General features: G+C 40.1%; 1 protein-coding gene and 1 long non-coding RNA gene across 2 annotated transcripts in view; one reads left to right on the top strand and one right to left on the bottom strand.

The window, feature by feature from the left end:
* Window positions 1-17,751, top strand: part of SEZ6L (seizure related 6 homolog like) — a 339,967-nt gene that overhangs the window by 297,792 nt on the left and 24,424 nt on the right. The window contains exons 10-13 of the mRNA XM_069961326.1: window positions 3,093-3,289; window positions 4,639-4,833; window positions 10,899-11,090; window positions 14,646-14,840. Of these exons, the coding sequence (XP_069817427.1) occupies window positions 3,093-3,289; window positions 4,639-4,833; window positions 10,899-11,090; window positions 14,646-14,840 (779 nt within the window). The remainder of the gene's footprint in view (window positions 1-3,092; window positions 3,290-4,638; window positions 4,834-10,898; window positions 11,091-14,645; window positions 14,841-17,751) is intronic.
* LOC138785404 (uncharacterized) lies at window positions 7,726-16,788 on the bottom strand. The gene is made up of 3 exons (XR_011362103.1): window positions 16,696-16,788; window positions 13,200-13,268; window positions 7,726-8,235 (listed from the first exon to the last, which is right to left on the bottom strand). It is a non-coding gene; the product is annotated as an uncharacterized lncRNA (long non-coding RNA).

The following is a 17,751-nucleotide window of genomic DNA, read 5'->3' as shown; positions in this document are numbered from 1 at the left end:
ATTAAAATAACATTGTGTCCTTTGGAATCCAGTATACACTCTGGCCGGGATTCCAAGTAGCCACATACAAAACTGACATGTTAGTTTTGTGCAGCCGCTATTCATTGAGTATTGGCCACACAAAACTAACAGTGCAGACAATGTAAAGCATGGCTCCAGCCGCACTTTACATTGTCTGCTATGGTGATTTGGAATGGGGGCACACCAGCCTACGCCCATATTCCAAATCAAAAGAAGTGAAGTTCACAAAGCCAGTACTACAGTACCGCCCTGCGTGAACTACACTGACAGCAGCCGTTCTGTGATACGGCTGTATCACAGAGCCATCGATGTTTTATTAAGTGTGAACCCGGCCTAACCATTAAAAAAAAGTAATCACACCCTCACCCTACCCCTAAAAGGATGGAAAAAAACTCAAATTCCTCTTAAATATTTTTATTAATTAAAAAAAAAAAAAAATATATATATATATATATATATTTTTTTTTTTTTTTTTTATACAAAGCACTGCAGTAAATCACTGCAAACCCATTGTTGAGGATTATAGAAGCAGGATGGAAGCTCATCCTGGTTTCCTGTTGAGTATCTAGTAGATACCATGACCAGGGTAAAAAAATTACTCTTGTGAAACAGTTTATTAAATGAAGGTATGGTTGGTTGCTCGGTTGGTTGCTTAAATTCCAGTATATACTTATATCTTTGAAGCATAACGCATCCATCCTATTCAGACATACCTAGTAAACCCGTCCAGAAACCAAATATCTGTTCCCAGACTTCGTGCGACTATTATTTTAGGAAATAATACCAATCCAAAGCCATAGCTTTTGTTTTGTTTTTTTGTTTTTTGTTTTTTTCTTTGTTCCCAGAATTGCAATGACATTCACTCTAGCAGAGAAGGTTACAGTCGAAGCCCTGGCATCTATAGAAAGCCATTTCTGGAAGACATACAAATACCATAGCAGCAGTAGATACACATTTTATATTGTAACATTTAAAAGGATAAGGTTATTTCCATAACAAACCCTCATCATTATTCCAGACCAAACTACATTCATGAATTTATTCAATACGGGAAATATTTATCTTTCAGTATATTAAATTATACTTTTATTTTTATTCCTGCCCTAGAATTTTAGAAATGAGAGAATAAATCTCCCCCTGAATTATAATGGAATAATTAACAATTATACAAACGGTGTAAAAAAAAAAACATAAATAACCAAATACTGTTAGTGAGCGGATTTTTAAGTTTTGTTGTTTTGTTTGCGCAATGTTTCCAGAAGGTCTCGGAACGTAAGGATAGGCTTTAAGGACTTGGATCTTTATGATACCAGTAATGAGCACTTGAACCTTTCATATTCATAAGTTCTGGAACCAACATGGAGCCTAAAGATTGTACTGTTAACACAAAGCAAAGGCGAAAAAACGTACTGCAGATAATAGCCTGTGCTGGCACATGTTGTACCGTAAGCCATTGAAGGTCTGCCAAAAGAGAGGTTAATCATTTCAATGAAATATGATGTGAATAGAGCACAGATGACATACAGGACGATAATAGGTCATTCTCAAAACACCCAGCAGTAATTTTGAAAAATGCTGAATATTAACATTTCATTTTTTTAAAGGGAATATGTCATTTCTATATAGAGAATAATGAGAGAAGTTAAAGGGGTGCTTCGGAGAAAAATATTTTTTTTTTTTTTTTTTTTTTTAATGAACTGGTGTCAGAATGTTAAACAGATTTGTAATTATTTAAAAATCTCAAGTCCTCATCAGCTGCTGTATGTTCTGCAGGAAGTACAGTTTTCTTTCCAGTCTGACATAGTGCTTTTTGCTGCCACCTCTGTCCAAGAGAGGAATTGTCCAAAGCTTTCCTGCTCTGGTCAGTTCCTGTCACAGAGAGAGGTGGCAGCAAAGAGCACTGTGTTATACTGGAAAAAAAAATCTACCACTTCCTGTAGGACATACAGCAGCTGATAAGCACTGGTCTTAAGATTTTTAAATAGAAGTATATTACAAATCTTTCTGACACCAGTTCATTTGAAAAAAAAAAATGAACAGGTGACCACAGTCATTTGGTGCTATGAAGAGAGGCTTGGACAGTTGTGATAGCCATGCCTAGGACACTACAAGATTGGTGTAACCTGGATGGTTTACCTTCTATATCAGGTTCTTCTTTATCTCTTATTCTCTCTCCTAAGTTCCACAAAATTTCTCAAGCTTAACATATGATATCTAAGAATGAGGTTACTTGCTGGAGATATACTGCCAGATAACCCCATTGAAAAATATGTGGTTGTTAGGAAGCATTTTCCACCATCATCAACAACTTATCTGTTCAGATCAAGACTGGATCTGCGGTGTTCAAACAGTAGAGAGGAAATGTAATTTGGCTACACTCACATCATGTCATTCTTCATCTGAGTTGACAATGTTCATATATATGTTCTTAAAAGGAATCTGAACCCAAAACAATGATATCTAATCTATCACCATCATGTTATAAAGCAGGAAAAACTGAGCAGATTGTTATATATATCTTTCTGGGAAAAGATTCAGTAACTTGGAAATTGTTGATTGAAATCCTGGCTTATGTGTTTAGGGGTCCAGTGGGCGGTGTCACTCAATGGACTGGACTCTTTAGCATGGAAACATCAGAGATTTCAATTAATAAATTACAAGTTATACTGAATCTTTTCCTATAAGGATATACATCAATCTGCTCAGCTCCTTCTGCTCTATAACATGATGCTCATAGCTTAAATAGCATTTTCATGGTAACGGATTCCCTTTAAGAAACTGAAGGGCAACTTGAGTCAGAAATGTATATATTGTTTATCTCATTGAATTTAAATACTGCATTTTTTGTCTTCTTGATACTGTAGAGTTCTCACATGCACTAAAGAAACACTAGAAGAGTTGTTTTAGACTGGAATGGGTCAGAGCTACAACATTATATATTGTACCTCCCATGGACAAAAGTGGAAATATTTCTGGAAAAAAATATACCCTTTGTAATCTTACGTTAACAAGGTGGCCTGTATGTGTTAACATTGAGGGGTTTCTAATAAATACAAATTTTTGTCTTACAGATTAAATTTGAGTAACAATGACATCCTAACCATTTATGATGGAGACGAAATTACATCAAAGATCTTAGGACAGTTTGTTGGAAGCAGCGGCCCTCAGAAGCTCTACTCGTCCTCTCCTGACCTCTCCATTCAGTTTCATTCAGATCCAGCTGGAATGATCTTTGGAAAGGGACAAGGTTTTATATTAAATTACATAGGTGAGCATTTTTATCTTTTTAATGGATAGAAAAGCAAGTTCATAAATTGATATTTTTCTGAACCACCTCATACAACAGTGTGACAGTGATGACTATCTGTGATGACTATGATCTGTTTAAAGTGGACGTTGCAATCCTTACACACTTTGCCATAATGGCTATAAGGATTTGAGTGACTTTGACAGGGGCTAATTTGTTATGGCATGATTACTAGGTCTCCAAATTTACAGGTCTGGGGGGGGGGGTGGCAAGTCTGATATGCAGTGGTTAGTACCACTAAAGCTGATCGAGCACTTAATTAAACACTCAATGCTTAATGAGTAACGATCCCCATTAAAAACAATGGGAGACTCAAGTATTTAACCAGGTGCAGAGCGGAGCGTAGGGTACCTGGTTAACCTAAAGTGACAGTCTGGCCCCCAAGGGGTTAATTTAACCCACTGGATGCCAGACTGTGCCCTGCTGGGGGAGTGGTCAAAATGATACTTACCGCTCCTGCCTTCTAGCTTCACTATCGCTGCTCAGCCAATCAGCTTCTGCAGCAGTGTCTTCTCTCTGTCGCTGATTGGCTGAGCAGAGACTCCACTCCAGCCAATTAGCGTCTGAGATGGGACACTGCTGCACCCGCTGATTGGCTAAGCGGTGATGGTGAAGATACAAGCTAAAAGACTGGAGTGGAGTGGTAAGTATAATTTTTTAACACGTACACACACACACCTACATGGGCTCAGCGTTTTTTTAACAAGCTTTTTGTAACCTGAACACCCGAGCAGCATGAGGTACTTGCTCAAGCATCAAGCTCTATTAAGCACCCTGTTGCTTTATTGAACATGCTTGCTCCCCTTTAGTATGTACCAAAAGTATTCCAAGGAAAGAAAAACAGTGGACCAACAAAAGGGTCATAAGTGCCTAAATCTCATTGAAGTGTCTCACATACACTACATGGAAGCCCCACTTTGTAAACCTGGATCTGCTGCAACAGGTAAGAAAATGTGTCTGGGTTTGGCCACATGTCTGAACCCGAACACTCAGCATTCATCTCCAGGGTCTGGAGAAATTGGATGTCACCCTAGGCCTCCCAGAATAACATGGATTCAGCCTATGGCGGCATCCAACTTCTCCAGACACCGGGAGTTGAATGCCGAACATTCGGGTTTGGACACATGGCCAAACATGGACACTTTTCTAAAGTTCGCTCAACAATACTTACCACCTGCAGTGACTGAATCACCAATAAGAGTACATTACTTCAATGTGGAATTAGAATAGTAGCTAAAATGTTTGCTTATATAAATTTATCAAAGAGACATCAGAGAACCAACACCATTTGTTTTTACCATGTATTTTAGAAGTGTCAAGAAATGATTCATGTTCGGATCTTCCTGAAATTCAGAATGGATGGAAAACAACCTCACACACAGATCTTGTCAGAGGAGCAAAAATTACTTACCAGTGTGACCCAGGATATGATATTGTGGGAAGTGAAACCCTAACCTGCCAGTGGGATCTGAGCTGGAGCAGCGACCCTCCATTTTGTGAAAAAAGTAAGACACAAACAGTTTTATTACTCCATTCTAGATTATTCCATGGCCTTCTTGAATCGTCTGCAAATGATGTTCATCTTAAGACACCAGGTTCCTTTTTTTGGAATTATCACCTGCAAAATAACCTTGCTGTTGTGCTTGTCTTAGGCAGCATGTACTTATACTTGTAAAGGTGATGGGGGGGGGCAACGACAAATATGAATGTTACATTAAATCAACTGGGCAAATGTGGGAAGACGTACCGATGCAAAGGAAATATAATTTATTAGCTGTATTATTTGGAAACAGGACATGTAACAATTAGAATTGAGTAGGCTTCACAAACCTGCACCCAATACATCCCATTTATTGCAGGGAGAAAAAGTTTTATATTGAGATTGACGAAGTTTGTCTTCCATCTATATTAAACATGTGCCAAAACTTTTATTCAGCTTCTTGTTGTGATCGGTGGGGGTTTTGGCCACTGAGACCTCAACCAAAAGACAGAAAGAAGGGACAGAAGCTCCTGGCTGAATTTTTTTTTTTTTTGGGGGGGGGGATTAGGTCAGTCTTAAATTAGGCCCCACCCCCTTTCTCAGTCCGAATTAGCCTTGACACGCCTCCCCCCCCCCCCAAGCTCCCCTGCCCGCTCATCGGGGATACAGCAGGCGTATGTCAGGGAGAAGGGGCAGATCTGTGCCTTCTCACTGGCGTACGCCCCTGTCGGACTCTTTGTGGAGGTCCCCCTTTATCCCTATATTTCCGCTTCCCTTTTCTGTAAAGAAAGCTGTAAAGAGTACAGACGCCGTGACAGTGTTTATGTATCTCTTTTAGCCTGTCATGTCGCCCGTACAACTAAAGGACAAAGCACTCCTCCAAGCGCTTCCCTCCCTTAATTCTGTGATTGGTCAGGATCTCAGCAGCCAGATCACAATGATCACAATGTTTTTATGACATGTCAGAAGTTGAATAAAAGTTTACATACTGTCTTGCTTAAACAGTATTGATACCTGCTGACACCAAAAGTATTGTAAATTTGGCCTAAAAGCAGTGCTTGCTCCCCAAGAGAGATTGGGGTTCACATCAAGAGTCCAGCATGTGCCACATAACACATTGTACAAGTACTTACAACCGGTATGGCATAAGGTTATAGAAAGTTACCACCAGTGTCATGATCTTGGGACTAAAAGATGAAGCAAGGCTAAGCACATTATCATTAGTATCTGGCTCCCGAGTCAGGTCGATATAGTAGGATCTCAGCATTATGGTCAGGATGCACTCACCTGCGCTCCGGCATAGTATGCACCCACCAAACTGAAATCTATTTTGTAGTTCTTTTTGGCAACCAGTGACAATTGGTTAAAATAGTCAAAATTTATATGTTTAGGGTTTTATTTTATATATTTTTTCTTATTCCCCTTTTTTGTGTTATTTACCCAAACTGTTTCTTCTTTACTGTCCATACTGCCAGTAATGATGGAGTGCTTCTTTAATACCTAAAGATACTCAAACTTTCATGTTAATTAATAAACACATTAATAGACATGGCATTCCATCATTGAGTTTTTGGACTAGATATGATGCAGCATCACGTCAGGGTCAGGTATACCATGGGAATGAATACACCATCCAGTGACCAATAAACTTCCTCCTAGTGGGCTGAATGATAGGCCTACTTTACAAGGAAAAGCAGGCTATATAATTTTTTTTATGTGGGACGTGATCAAAATGAAAAGTCTTAAGTGCACCCAAAGCCTTCACTTTTTGTAGAATGTCACTTATGATAGAACACTTTTAGAAAGAAAGCTGTCATTAAAATACGTATGACTTTTTTTATGTACTGACTTGAATTAGTCATTGTATATATTGGTCCAAAAGTAGGTGGACAATAGGGTTATGAAGGGGGAGATTTATCAAACATGGTGTAAAGTGAAACTGGCTCAGTTGCCCCTAGCAACCAATCAGATTCCACCTTTCATTTTCCAAACAGTCTGTGAGGAATGAAAGGTGGAATCTGATTGGTTGCTAGGGGCAACTGAGCCAGTTTCACTTTACACCATGTTTGATAAATCTCCCCCACATACTGTCCTAGTTGTCTGGGGTGAAGAAGTAATAAAAGCCTATGAAATGAAATGTACCTTTGTATAATGAACTGATGAAGGACAATAGAAGAAATGTAAAATTTGAGTAATGAATGGGGCTGGTGGGAAACAGGAGAGAATTCATAGATTGTGAGATTGGTGAATTCATAGGTTAAAAGTCGTCCAATGATATGGCAGTTACATACGTCTCATTCATTGCAAGTCTATTCCTTAGAATGGCATCATTATCACTAGTTAATTATCGGTCATATTGTTAAAATGAATCCTGTTCCAAAGGAAATCTGGTATATGAAAAAAACTGCATGACAATGTATGCATCAGGGGAATGCGATTATTATTCTTGATGCGTAACCTGTACCCTGTACAAGGGAAAATGCATTTATAACATCTCATTCATTGCCTGACATACTTGACTACATAACACCTATGTCATAATTCCTTTATTTATAAGTGTATTCACCTTTGAAAACAAATCTACAGTTCATATTTAGATATATCCTACAGCTCAGAGTAACTTTACTTTCATTGACTTCACTAGAGGTGGTAGAGGAGTTTAAACCAGGCCCTTACTTCTGGGGTGCACCAGGGCGCTATATGAGGACTTGAAGAGGAATATTATGATTCTTGCACAACCAGATCATATTGAGCTATCTCACTATACAAATTAAAGCGAGGGTACCAATTCGCTTAGTGATTTTTTTTCTTATATTACCTTATTACCTAGTCGTCTCCGGCGAGTTTCTTCATATGCACTTCAGCCGGTCTATGCACTTGAGGCGGGCCTGGCACCCCCAGTGTAATGATATCCCCTCCCTCGGTGATGCACCTTTATTAGAATCAAGTCTGGCCACGCCACCAAGGGGAGGAGATATCGTTACAGTGGGGGGCACCAGGCCCGCCTCCAGTGTCTAGACCGGCTGAAGTGCACATGAAGAAACCAGCACCTCTTGCAGAAACAGGCCGGCATTTTGAAAAAAATGGACCGCACCATTTGGATCTCCACACTGGCGCCGATTAGGTAATGTAAAAAAAAAATCACTAAGCAAACTGGTACATTGGCTTTAGTATTCAGTTGGGAGAAGAAACCAATAAACCTTTTTGCCAGGTATTACTATTCTATTCAGATATGTGGTTTGAGAGAATGTAGTTAAGAAACAAAGTGAATCTTTTCCCCAAGAGACAAAAGTATTATCATGCTGTACCCATTCCCATCAATGAAAGTAATTGAAATTCTGCTGGTCTTAACAGAATCCTTCCCAGCTCAGTTCTCCCATGTGTCCTGCTTGTTCAGTGTATCAAACTTGTCCTGGTGATTTGCTTCCTATAAAATAAAAAAATATAAAAGTTGTAACACCAGGCATTGTACAGAAGTATTAACAAAAAAAAAAAAAAAACTCCCAGAATGCAGTAGACTAAAGTTCTTTGCATTGCAGTGGTTCAGCTAAGCCATCTAATAAGAACTATCTGTGATTCTATTATCCAGAGAATTCTGAGGTCAGCTCTGGGCTGTAATACATTGTGTAACTCCGCATTAGTGCCAGCTATGAAATGTAAGGTATATCAAATTTATTTTACGTTTTATGTAGATTTCCATCTGTACTTAAACAGAAAATGGCCTTATTCAAAGGTGGAAATACACTTTAGCTCATGCCTTCGAACACTTACCAAAAATATGAGATGTGGCAAACTTTTTGAGATCTTGATCTAAAGGTTACGCAAAGCCTTAAATATTTTTTAATCAACCCCTTCTCCCAACAGCTTTGACATTTATGTAGAGCACTATGGCATTGTTATAATAATATAACATGCTGGAAACTCAAAATCCTTTTTTATTTCCCAATTGAACCATAACATATTAAGGTCCGGAACGAAATTCATAATGTTGTTAAAAGGTAAAAATATTTTTTAGTTGACTAAAAAGTTGGCTTTTAAGAATAACATTACTAGCCAATTTTGGTAGTGGCACCTTAAAATAAAAAAACAATTCCAAAAACACTATTTTCAATCTACAGAATGCAAAGTGTAACTGGTTGCCATACTGTATACCCCTTATGATGTCTAGGACGCAAAAACTTGGACGCAAAATATTATTGCTGGCACCAGTACTGTATGTCATTTGAAGATTGAAGGTATTCCAGCTAATGTATTGTTTGACAAGAGCTGACATATCAACCAGACATATCAAGTAGTCATGGTGGGGTCCAGCCTCTATCAATATTAAAAAGTTCAAATTTTGATCAAAAAAGAAGGATCGGGAGACTACTATTGTCAGATTGTTCTGTATTTAAGAACAGTCTGACCGAATGTTCAAAATACATGAAACTATAACTATGTCTTTTGACTCTCCCTATAAAACCTTTTATATAGGCTCCTCTTATCTATGCTTAGCTGATAGAAATGTATGGGGCGGACATATATCAAATACAGATTTGCTGTGAATAAAGCCTTAGAGCTCATACAAGCCCCCCACCATCTATACTTTTATGACTTGTCTGATTGATATGACCAGTACCCATCTGATGCATTCATTGGTCATTGTTGCCTATAGTCTCACTGATTAATATACAATAACAGACAACTTCCTATAGACTACCTTAACTATGTCTTTTATGAACTGCCTATTTTCTTGTATGCCTTCTTAGTATAAAAGTGACTGTCCTCATCTAGCCATGATATGATTCACGAGGATCAACATTTCATCATCAGCTATGGATGCTTTGCTTTTTCATAAAATCATCTTCAATGTGATTAAAAAATAATAATAATAATTAAAAAAAAACTCTCATCTATGGATGAAAAAAAAAAAACAGACTGGAAATCTAATAACTGACGCTCTGAATGTCCACACATAAGAATCTGCTCACTTGGATTTTTCTGAAGACATCATCATTAAGAACACGGGTTGGATTGGCAAGACCAAGGAAATCTTGACTCGTCCGACAGCTCCATCGATAGATTATAATTTGTGTTGTGAAATATCATGTGACCTTTGTGATGAATTACGACTTCTTTATTGAACTCTTTGTATTTGTGCCTGTCAAAGTGCCTCCTACTTTCGAATTGTTCTTCTAGATTTGTTCATAAGAATGTGAATGATAAAAAAATTGTGTTGTTGTTTTTTAATTATTTTTTTTTAGTTACTTGTAACATTTAACAAAAACAATGATACAATAAAAAGTTAAAAAATAATATTGATCTGTGATTCTTACATCGTGTTTCTGGAATAGAATCTTTTTTTTTATTACATTGTGTTTATCTGTTGTATCCCATGTTGACACTTCCTTTAATGTCAGGAATGTATCTGCCCGGGAGGAATGGGGTCATATAAACAGCTTTAAAGCTGCAAAATAAAGGCTATAGGGCAGTACGAAAGAAAAATAGATCTTACCTATCAACAAAACAAAGATCTTCTTTGTGTTACAATATATATTTTCACATTTTAGAAATTCATTTGTTAGATATTGATCTGCATTTAAGTCCTTAAGTTTTAGGTCAGGATCGATTTTAGGTTACGTTAATGGCCAACACTTAACGGAGGTTAAGATTTAAAACATAGGGCAGCTTTGGTGGTCAATGGTCATGTTTCACTTGGCTAACCATACCCTTGTATATGGGGATAGTTATAAGGTTACACTTAAAATATTTTGAAATATGATACTTGTAGTACCCTCAACAGTGGTTATAAGGCCTCATGAGCCCATATACTAAACAATACTTTTACATAGACAATACAGCCCATCTCATCATCATAGTATTAGCAATAATACTAATGCATTATACTCTGCTCACTTCTATCACCTATAATCAGTGTACATTCATTTTCTTTTAAGTTATAATTCCCATATATCCAGACAAATCCATTAGTTAGTGTTTATCTAATTTCCTACATATATTCTATTGTATTTATCCCTTTCCCAATCTACACATATATGATATATTTGGAGGTATATTAATCAGATTTCCCCTTTTCTCTTTTTGTTGAAGTCATGTACTGCACAGATCCTGGAGAGGTGGAGCACTCCACTCGTCTTATTTCAGATCCAGTCCTCTTGGTGGGAACCACAATTCAGTACACTTGCAACACAGGCTTTGTCCTTGAAGGAAGTTCTCTTCTTACATGTTACAGTCGGGAGACGGGGACCCCAATATGGACTTCAAGAATCCCACATTGTGTTTGTAAGTAGTAAACATCTGGACTTGAAAAACACTGAATGTGTCCATATGTGAAGGGGGTCCAAAGATGCTAATTTAGGTGTTAGTTGAGACTAAGGGTGCCTTTACGTGGAGAGATTTTTGAAGCCAAAGCCAGGAATGGATTTGAGAGGAGGTAAATCTCTCTGTGTAAAGGCAGCCTTAAATAGGGTTGGTCCACTAACAAGATTTATCAGGTTCTCTTTGAGGGGGTACTACGGCAAAAAAATAAATTTCAAATCAACTGGTGTCAGAAAGTTATATTGAGTCGTAATTGCCTTTTATTTAAAAATCTCCAGTCTTCCAGTACTTATCAGCTACTAATTGTCTTACTGGAAGTGTTTTTTTTTCAGCTTCACACAGTGCTCTTTGCTGCCCCTCAGTCCATCACTGTTTACTTGAAGTTTACTTTGGAGATTGGCTATTGCTCTGGACAGTTCCTGTCACGGACAGAGGTGGCAGCAGAGAGCACTGTGTCAGACTGGAGAGAATACACCACTTACTGCAGGACATACAGCAGCTGATAAGCACTGGAAGGCTTGATATTTTTAAATAGAACAAATGTATATAACTTTCTGACACCTGTTGATTTGAAAGAAAACATAAATTTTCCGGAGTACCCCTTTAAATATACTGTAGCTTTAAGTCAAATAACTTTAGCCCTGAAGACTATAAAGCAAGTGTCAAAGAAAATAAATTGCTTGCTTCAAAGAAGACTAATTTTTTTAGGTGAAAATCCCATTACTTATGACAAATTGGCCCTTTAGATCTGTATTTTATCAACTTCTTCAAATCCTAAGAAGTTGTTACTTTGCATGGCTGGTTATATTAGTTTGTATTATGATGAGTCTGACATCAAATATATATTGTTGATCATTTTTAATGTCGGTCATTTAACTGTTTAAATACTGGAATTGATTGTTATAGTGGCACCTAAGCGGTTTAACCTGTTTTATTGGTGGTCAAGTGGCATCCCTGTCACTGGCATCCTGTTTTATTGGTGGTCAAGTGACATCCCTGTCATTTTATTGTGAGGTGCTGACTTGTCACAGCAAGTTAAGACCTCTGCTAGGCCTCAGTGTCTGTTGTTATCCAGTTAGGTAAAATATATGTTAAAATAGTCACCCTCCTGGAGACTAACAATTCATTTCATACATTCCTCTCCCTTACATCATTTCATGCATGTCTTCACCTTAACTGTCTCCTTCCCTAAGCTTTGAGCCTGCTGATTTCTGCTAAAGACACAAAAAACTGTATCTGAGCTGTTCAGCCCGTATCTGCTCTCAAGCCACTCCATCCTCCTTCTGGGATGGCTGATGTAAACAAGTCCCTATCTGCAACTTTGTAGCAAATTTGTAATGCTGTGAGGAATAATGACAGTGAGTTCATCAGCAACTTAACCTTAGATTAAAGGGAATATACCATCAGGCCTGGACTGAAGTACTGGAGGTGGGTTGACTCACCCCCAGTGGGAAGAAACCTTGCCCCTCTATGATACGGCTCCATTGATTCTAATGGAGCTGTATCATAGAGGGGCGGAGGTTTCCTCCCACTAGGGGTGGGTCAGCCCGCCTCCAGTGCTTCAGCCCAGGCCTGATGGTACATTCCCTTTAACTCTCCCAGCATTACAAAGAAGGTCCAATGTTTTAGATAAAGCCTGCCAGGGACTTGTTTACAAAAGCCATCTTGGAAGGGAGGGGGCAGGAGGGATTGAGAGCAGAGACCGACTCAACAGCTCAGATACAGTTTTTTGTGTCTTTAGCAGAAAAAAGCATGCTCAAAACTAAGGGAAGGAGACAGATAAGGTAAAGACATGGATGAATTGTTAGTCTTCAGAAAGGGGGATGGTTCAACATATATTTTACGTAATAAGATGACCCTTTCAACTTAACAATTCTCAGAAGGCATTTCCTGGTCTGTAAAGAGCCTAAATTCAACTGAAACTGTTTCTAAACATATGATGACTTTATACTCTGGAATAAAAAGCTAACAATATTATCTATTTTCAAATACAAAGCTAAATTGCACAGCCCCCGTGAGGTAAAATGGATGTGAAAGGAAAATGCATTGTTACTTTGTTTAGAGGTGACTCACCAGCACTCTTCCTCTGTCATATCAGCAGATCTATTGAATGCATTGATTGCGGCTGTCACAATATGTTTGCTGCATCAAAGAGATAGTCAAGGAATCAATACTAGGAAACACCCATATAATTATACACAGTGTCTGTGTCAAAAAGCCAACAAATCTGACTTTTCCTTTTGTCCTTGTCATTTTCTGCATCACTTAATGTATCAGTTGTGAAATAGTGGATGTGTTAGAATTGTGCTAAAACCTTTTGCAATGAAAACGGTAGCCTTCTAGTCAGATCTGTGGTCTCCATCCACTGTTTTAAAAGGGTATTCTTGATTTAAAATGGAGAACAATCTACACATCAAGAAATGATACAGTAATGGAAGTTTAAATAAAATTAATAAAATTTTCCAAATTTCTCTTGAATTCATGGAAACCAGGAGAAGGCTGTCTGGCAGGAAGTGTAGGGGCAACTATAAAATTTGGTTGCCACAATGAATGCCTGACAATGGTGTTGAATCCTCTAGGTTGTTTTCAGATTGGGACTAGAGCTTTTATTCTGGGGAGTATAGTCTAAAGGCTATATTACACGGCATGATAATCCGGGGGAAGCAAGCACGTTCCCTTTGCTCCCCGCTCGCTGCTTGTGTTATTACAAACACAGACAGCGAGAAGGGAGCAGCAGGTGGGGCCGCCCAAATGATCCTTAGATTGTTTGGGCTGCCCATTGAAGTCAGTTGCGGTCTGCTGCCCATCGCTCCATCTAACAGGAGTGGCGGCAGCCCAAACAATCTAAGGATCATTTGGGCGGCCCCACCTGCTGCTCCTGTTTCCGCACCTATCGAGATCTTTCAGCATGTTGAAAGACAACGATCAGCCAACATTGTGCATGTCGGCTGATCTTTACCTTTCAACATGTCCTATTACACTAACCAATTAAGGGTGCATTCACACTGAGTAAAACAGGCGGAATTTTGCAGAGGAGCCCCCGCCATGGAATCCCGCCTGCCTCAATGTGTCAATGGGATGCCTTGCACGCTTTCGCTCTCCACTTAGAGGATTTAAATGTCTGCCGGTTTTACTCAGGATAGGGAATAACAAGCAGATCTGTGGGGGTCCGTTCCTGAGAATGGGAAAAAAATTCTCCTTGAACCCTCATTGATCTGCTTGTTATCCCCTATTCTATGGATAACTTACTCCAATGGGAATACACCTTTAACTGGATTTGGAATGGAGCCTTGGTTACAGAAATTGGAATCAGTTTGAGGGGCTGAAACTAGCAACTATTCATTGCACCCAAAATACTCTCTATTATTATTATTATTATTATTATTATTATTAGCCATCACAAAGACCTAGCTATACCAAAAGTATAAGTATAGTTAGAATTTTTCTCAGAATTAGTTGTAAATACTATATCTTATTATACTCCTGTCTTAAATGAATGTTCCTTTGATTTGATTACAGCTGAAGAGTCCCTTGCCTGTGATAATCCTGGCTTACCGGAAAATGGTTACCAAATACTCTACAAAAGGCTCTATCTCCCTGGAGAGTCACTCACATTTATGTGCTATGAAGGGTTTGAATTAATGGGAGAAGTCACTATTAAATGCATCCTAGGACAGCCATCTCAATGGAGCGGACCACTTCCAATATGCAAAGGTATTTACAATATGTTTATCCTACCATATACTCTAGTTGTCTCTCTCAGTTCTGTCCAATACAGAGGATATTACTACAGCAACAAGCTAGCTACATACTGTACTTACTTTTACTTTCCTATCAGTTTTAGCCCAATATATATATCAGGAAATGCCAAAGAGCTATGAAGTAAAATGATTTTAAAGGGGAACTAAATCTAACCTACTTATAGCCCCCTAATGTGCATGGGGCACCGAGGATGAAGGTATGTCTCTTACCTTCCTCCTCTGTGCCATTTCCGTGTAGTTTTAGGCCAGTTTACATGTAACGGATCTGTAGCAGATTTCACGATGCGAATTCGCAGCGAAATCCGCTGCGGATCCCTTGCCTGTCAATTTCAATGAGAAGACATACTCGCAGCGGGTTAATCCCACTGCGAGTATGTAAGTGACAGCCCCCTTAATCCTCTGCTGGCCGGAGCATACATTACCGGCTCCACGCGCCGGCTCACTTTGGGGGCTCTCGACGTCTGGACGTCCCGCCCAGCGGGACAGCGCTCTGATTGGCTGAGCGGGATGTCCAGGAAGCAAGCCGGAGCTTGGAGCAGGTAATGTATGCTGTGACTGAGGGTTAAGGGGGCTGTCACTTACATACTTGCAGCGGGATGTCAATGTCTTCACATTGAAAATCACAGGCAAGGGATCTGCAGCGGATTTTGCTGCAAATTTGCAGCATGAAATCCGCTGCGGATCCGGTGTGTGTGAATCTAGCCTTAATGTAATCCTCTGTTCGTTAAGGCCATTTGGAGCGCCAATCTGGCCCGCCCCTTCTAATGCTTATCAGTGGAGCGGGCCAATCGGGGGCGGGAAGGATCGGCGCTCTGAGGATGGGGTAGTGCTCCAAACGGCTTTACTGGACAGAGCATTACATTAAAACTGCACAGAAACAGTGCAAAGGATGAAGGTAAGAGACATACCCAGCGCAGAAGATAAAGGTAAGAGACATACCCAGTGCAGAAGATGAAGGTTAGAGACATACCTTCATCCTCAGCGCCCTGTACACAAATGGAGCTATCAGCAGGTTAGATTGATCTAATCTGCTGATAGTTCCCCTTTAAAGATCTATTGAGTCAGCCTCTTGGATCAAGAGCAGTCATCTCCTCTTAGTCATTTACTACTTGATAGTTTTAGGTTTAAGTGGCCTTAAAAACAAATTATTGTCTATTCTACAATGGCTTTTGTGAGCAGATGGTATCTTCAACACCCAACGCATTTCACATCACCCAGTAGAGCTGAAAAGAGAGATTCTGCCAGGTTACACTAAGCAGATGTCTGTGTTGGAGTTGTTACTTGTTACCCAGCAATAGTTGCTTTGGATAACATAGTGCGAAGCATCTGGTTCAATACGAGCTTCTGGTTTCAGAATCAGCCATTGTTTTATTATACCGAAACTGTTATGTCATTATAACAAGATAGCAAAATGCGTAAAAGAAAATTCTACCTAAACGTCTTTTGTATTTACTAGATTATTAAGCCTTTTAAGCTGCATCTATTACCTCTATAGATAGGATGTTGAGAGATAATGGTCGATAATATTAAGCAAGAATATAATATTCCTTTGGATAATCTGCCATTAACAAGGTCTCCCATAATACGAGAGGCATCGTGTAGCATCGGAGTTTCAGTGTAATTGACCCTGCTGAGTTCTTTATTGAGTATTTATATAGAGCGATAGGAGGAGTTACAAGTCATCAAACTCCATTATCGCCTAATGTGGCTGTTCTAGCCGGAGCTCCCATTCAAATAGACGGAACCTGCAGCCAGAACAACCTCATTAATCAGGAACACTTTGATAAATGACACCCGCAATGTTATACCATTGTCTAAATTCGACGGCCAGAAACAAGCATTTACTTCTTTGTACGGAACCTTATTCTTCATTTGCGGTTTGTAGTTCTGGTTGATTTATTGGTTCTAAAAAAAATAAAAATAAAAAGATTGTTTGTAATTTTTGGAATTAAATGTAATTATTTAGCAGATAGTGAACAAGGCAAATTGACCACAGACCTATTATAGTATAATAAGGAAATACCGATCGATAAAAGATGTCGAAAATTCTTTTCATCACATGATCAATATGATCAATAATTCTTAAATGTAAAAAAGTCATTAGGACAATGACCTTCAAATGTTTGACCTCTACCCGCTGTAATATAAAGGAAAGCGGAATAATAATCTCTGACTCCTAAGAGACCCAAGAGGAGACTTGATTTTTAATGCTTAAGGGTACAAACCCACTTGCCGGATCTGCAGCGAGTCTCCTTGCTGCGTTTTTGCAGCGAGACTCGCTGCAGATCCCAGCCCTATACTATCATTAGCAGAGAAACTCACAGCAGGGATGTACATCCCTGCTGCGATTTTGTCTGCAGCCCTCCCCATTAACCCCCTAGCCGCCGGACATTATACATTACCGGGTCCCCGTTCCTGCTTGCTTCGGGGCTCCCGGTGTCTTCACGGCCCGCCCGGCCAATCAGTGCGCTGCGGCGGGGCAGTGCACTGATTGGCCGGGCAGAACGTGCCGGGAGCCGCCGAAGCAAGCAGGAGCGGGGACCTGGTAATGTATATCCTGCCCGCCCCCCCTGCAGCCCTGATCGCCCCCGGCCGCATGATCGCCCCCCGCACTCCCCGGCCGCAAGGACGCCCCCCGCACCCCCCGGCCGTACGATCGCCCCCCCGCAGCCCCGATCGCACCGGTCGGGGGCTGCGGGGGGCGATCGTGCGGCCAGGGGGTGCGGGGGGCGATCGTGCGGCCGGGGGCTGGGGGCGATCGGGGCTGCGGGGGGGCGATCGGGGCTGCGGGGGGCTATCGTACGGCCGGGGGGTGCGGGGGGCGATCATGCGGCCGGGGGGCGATCGGGGCTGCAGGGGGGGCG

Source organism: Dendropsophus ebraccatus, chromosome 3 (genome assembly GCF_027789765.1).
Source record: "Dendropsophus ebraccatus isolate aDenEbr1 chromosome 3, aDenEbr1.pat, whole genome shotgun sequence".
In the NCBI taxonomy this organism is placed as follows: Eukaryota; Metazoa; Chordata; class Amphibia; order Anura; family Hylidae; genus Dendropsophus; species Dendropsophus ebraccatus.
The sequence above is the reverse complement of the archived record's forward strand: the minus strand, read 5'-3'. Positions and strand labels throughout refer to the sequence as shown.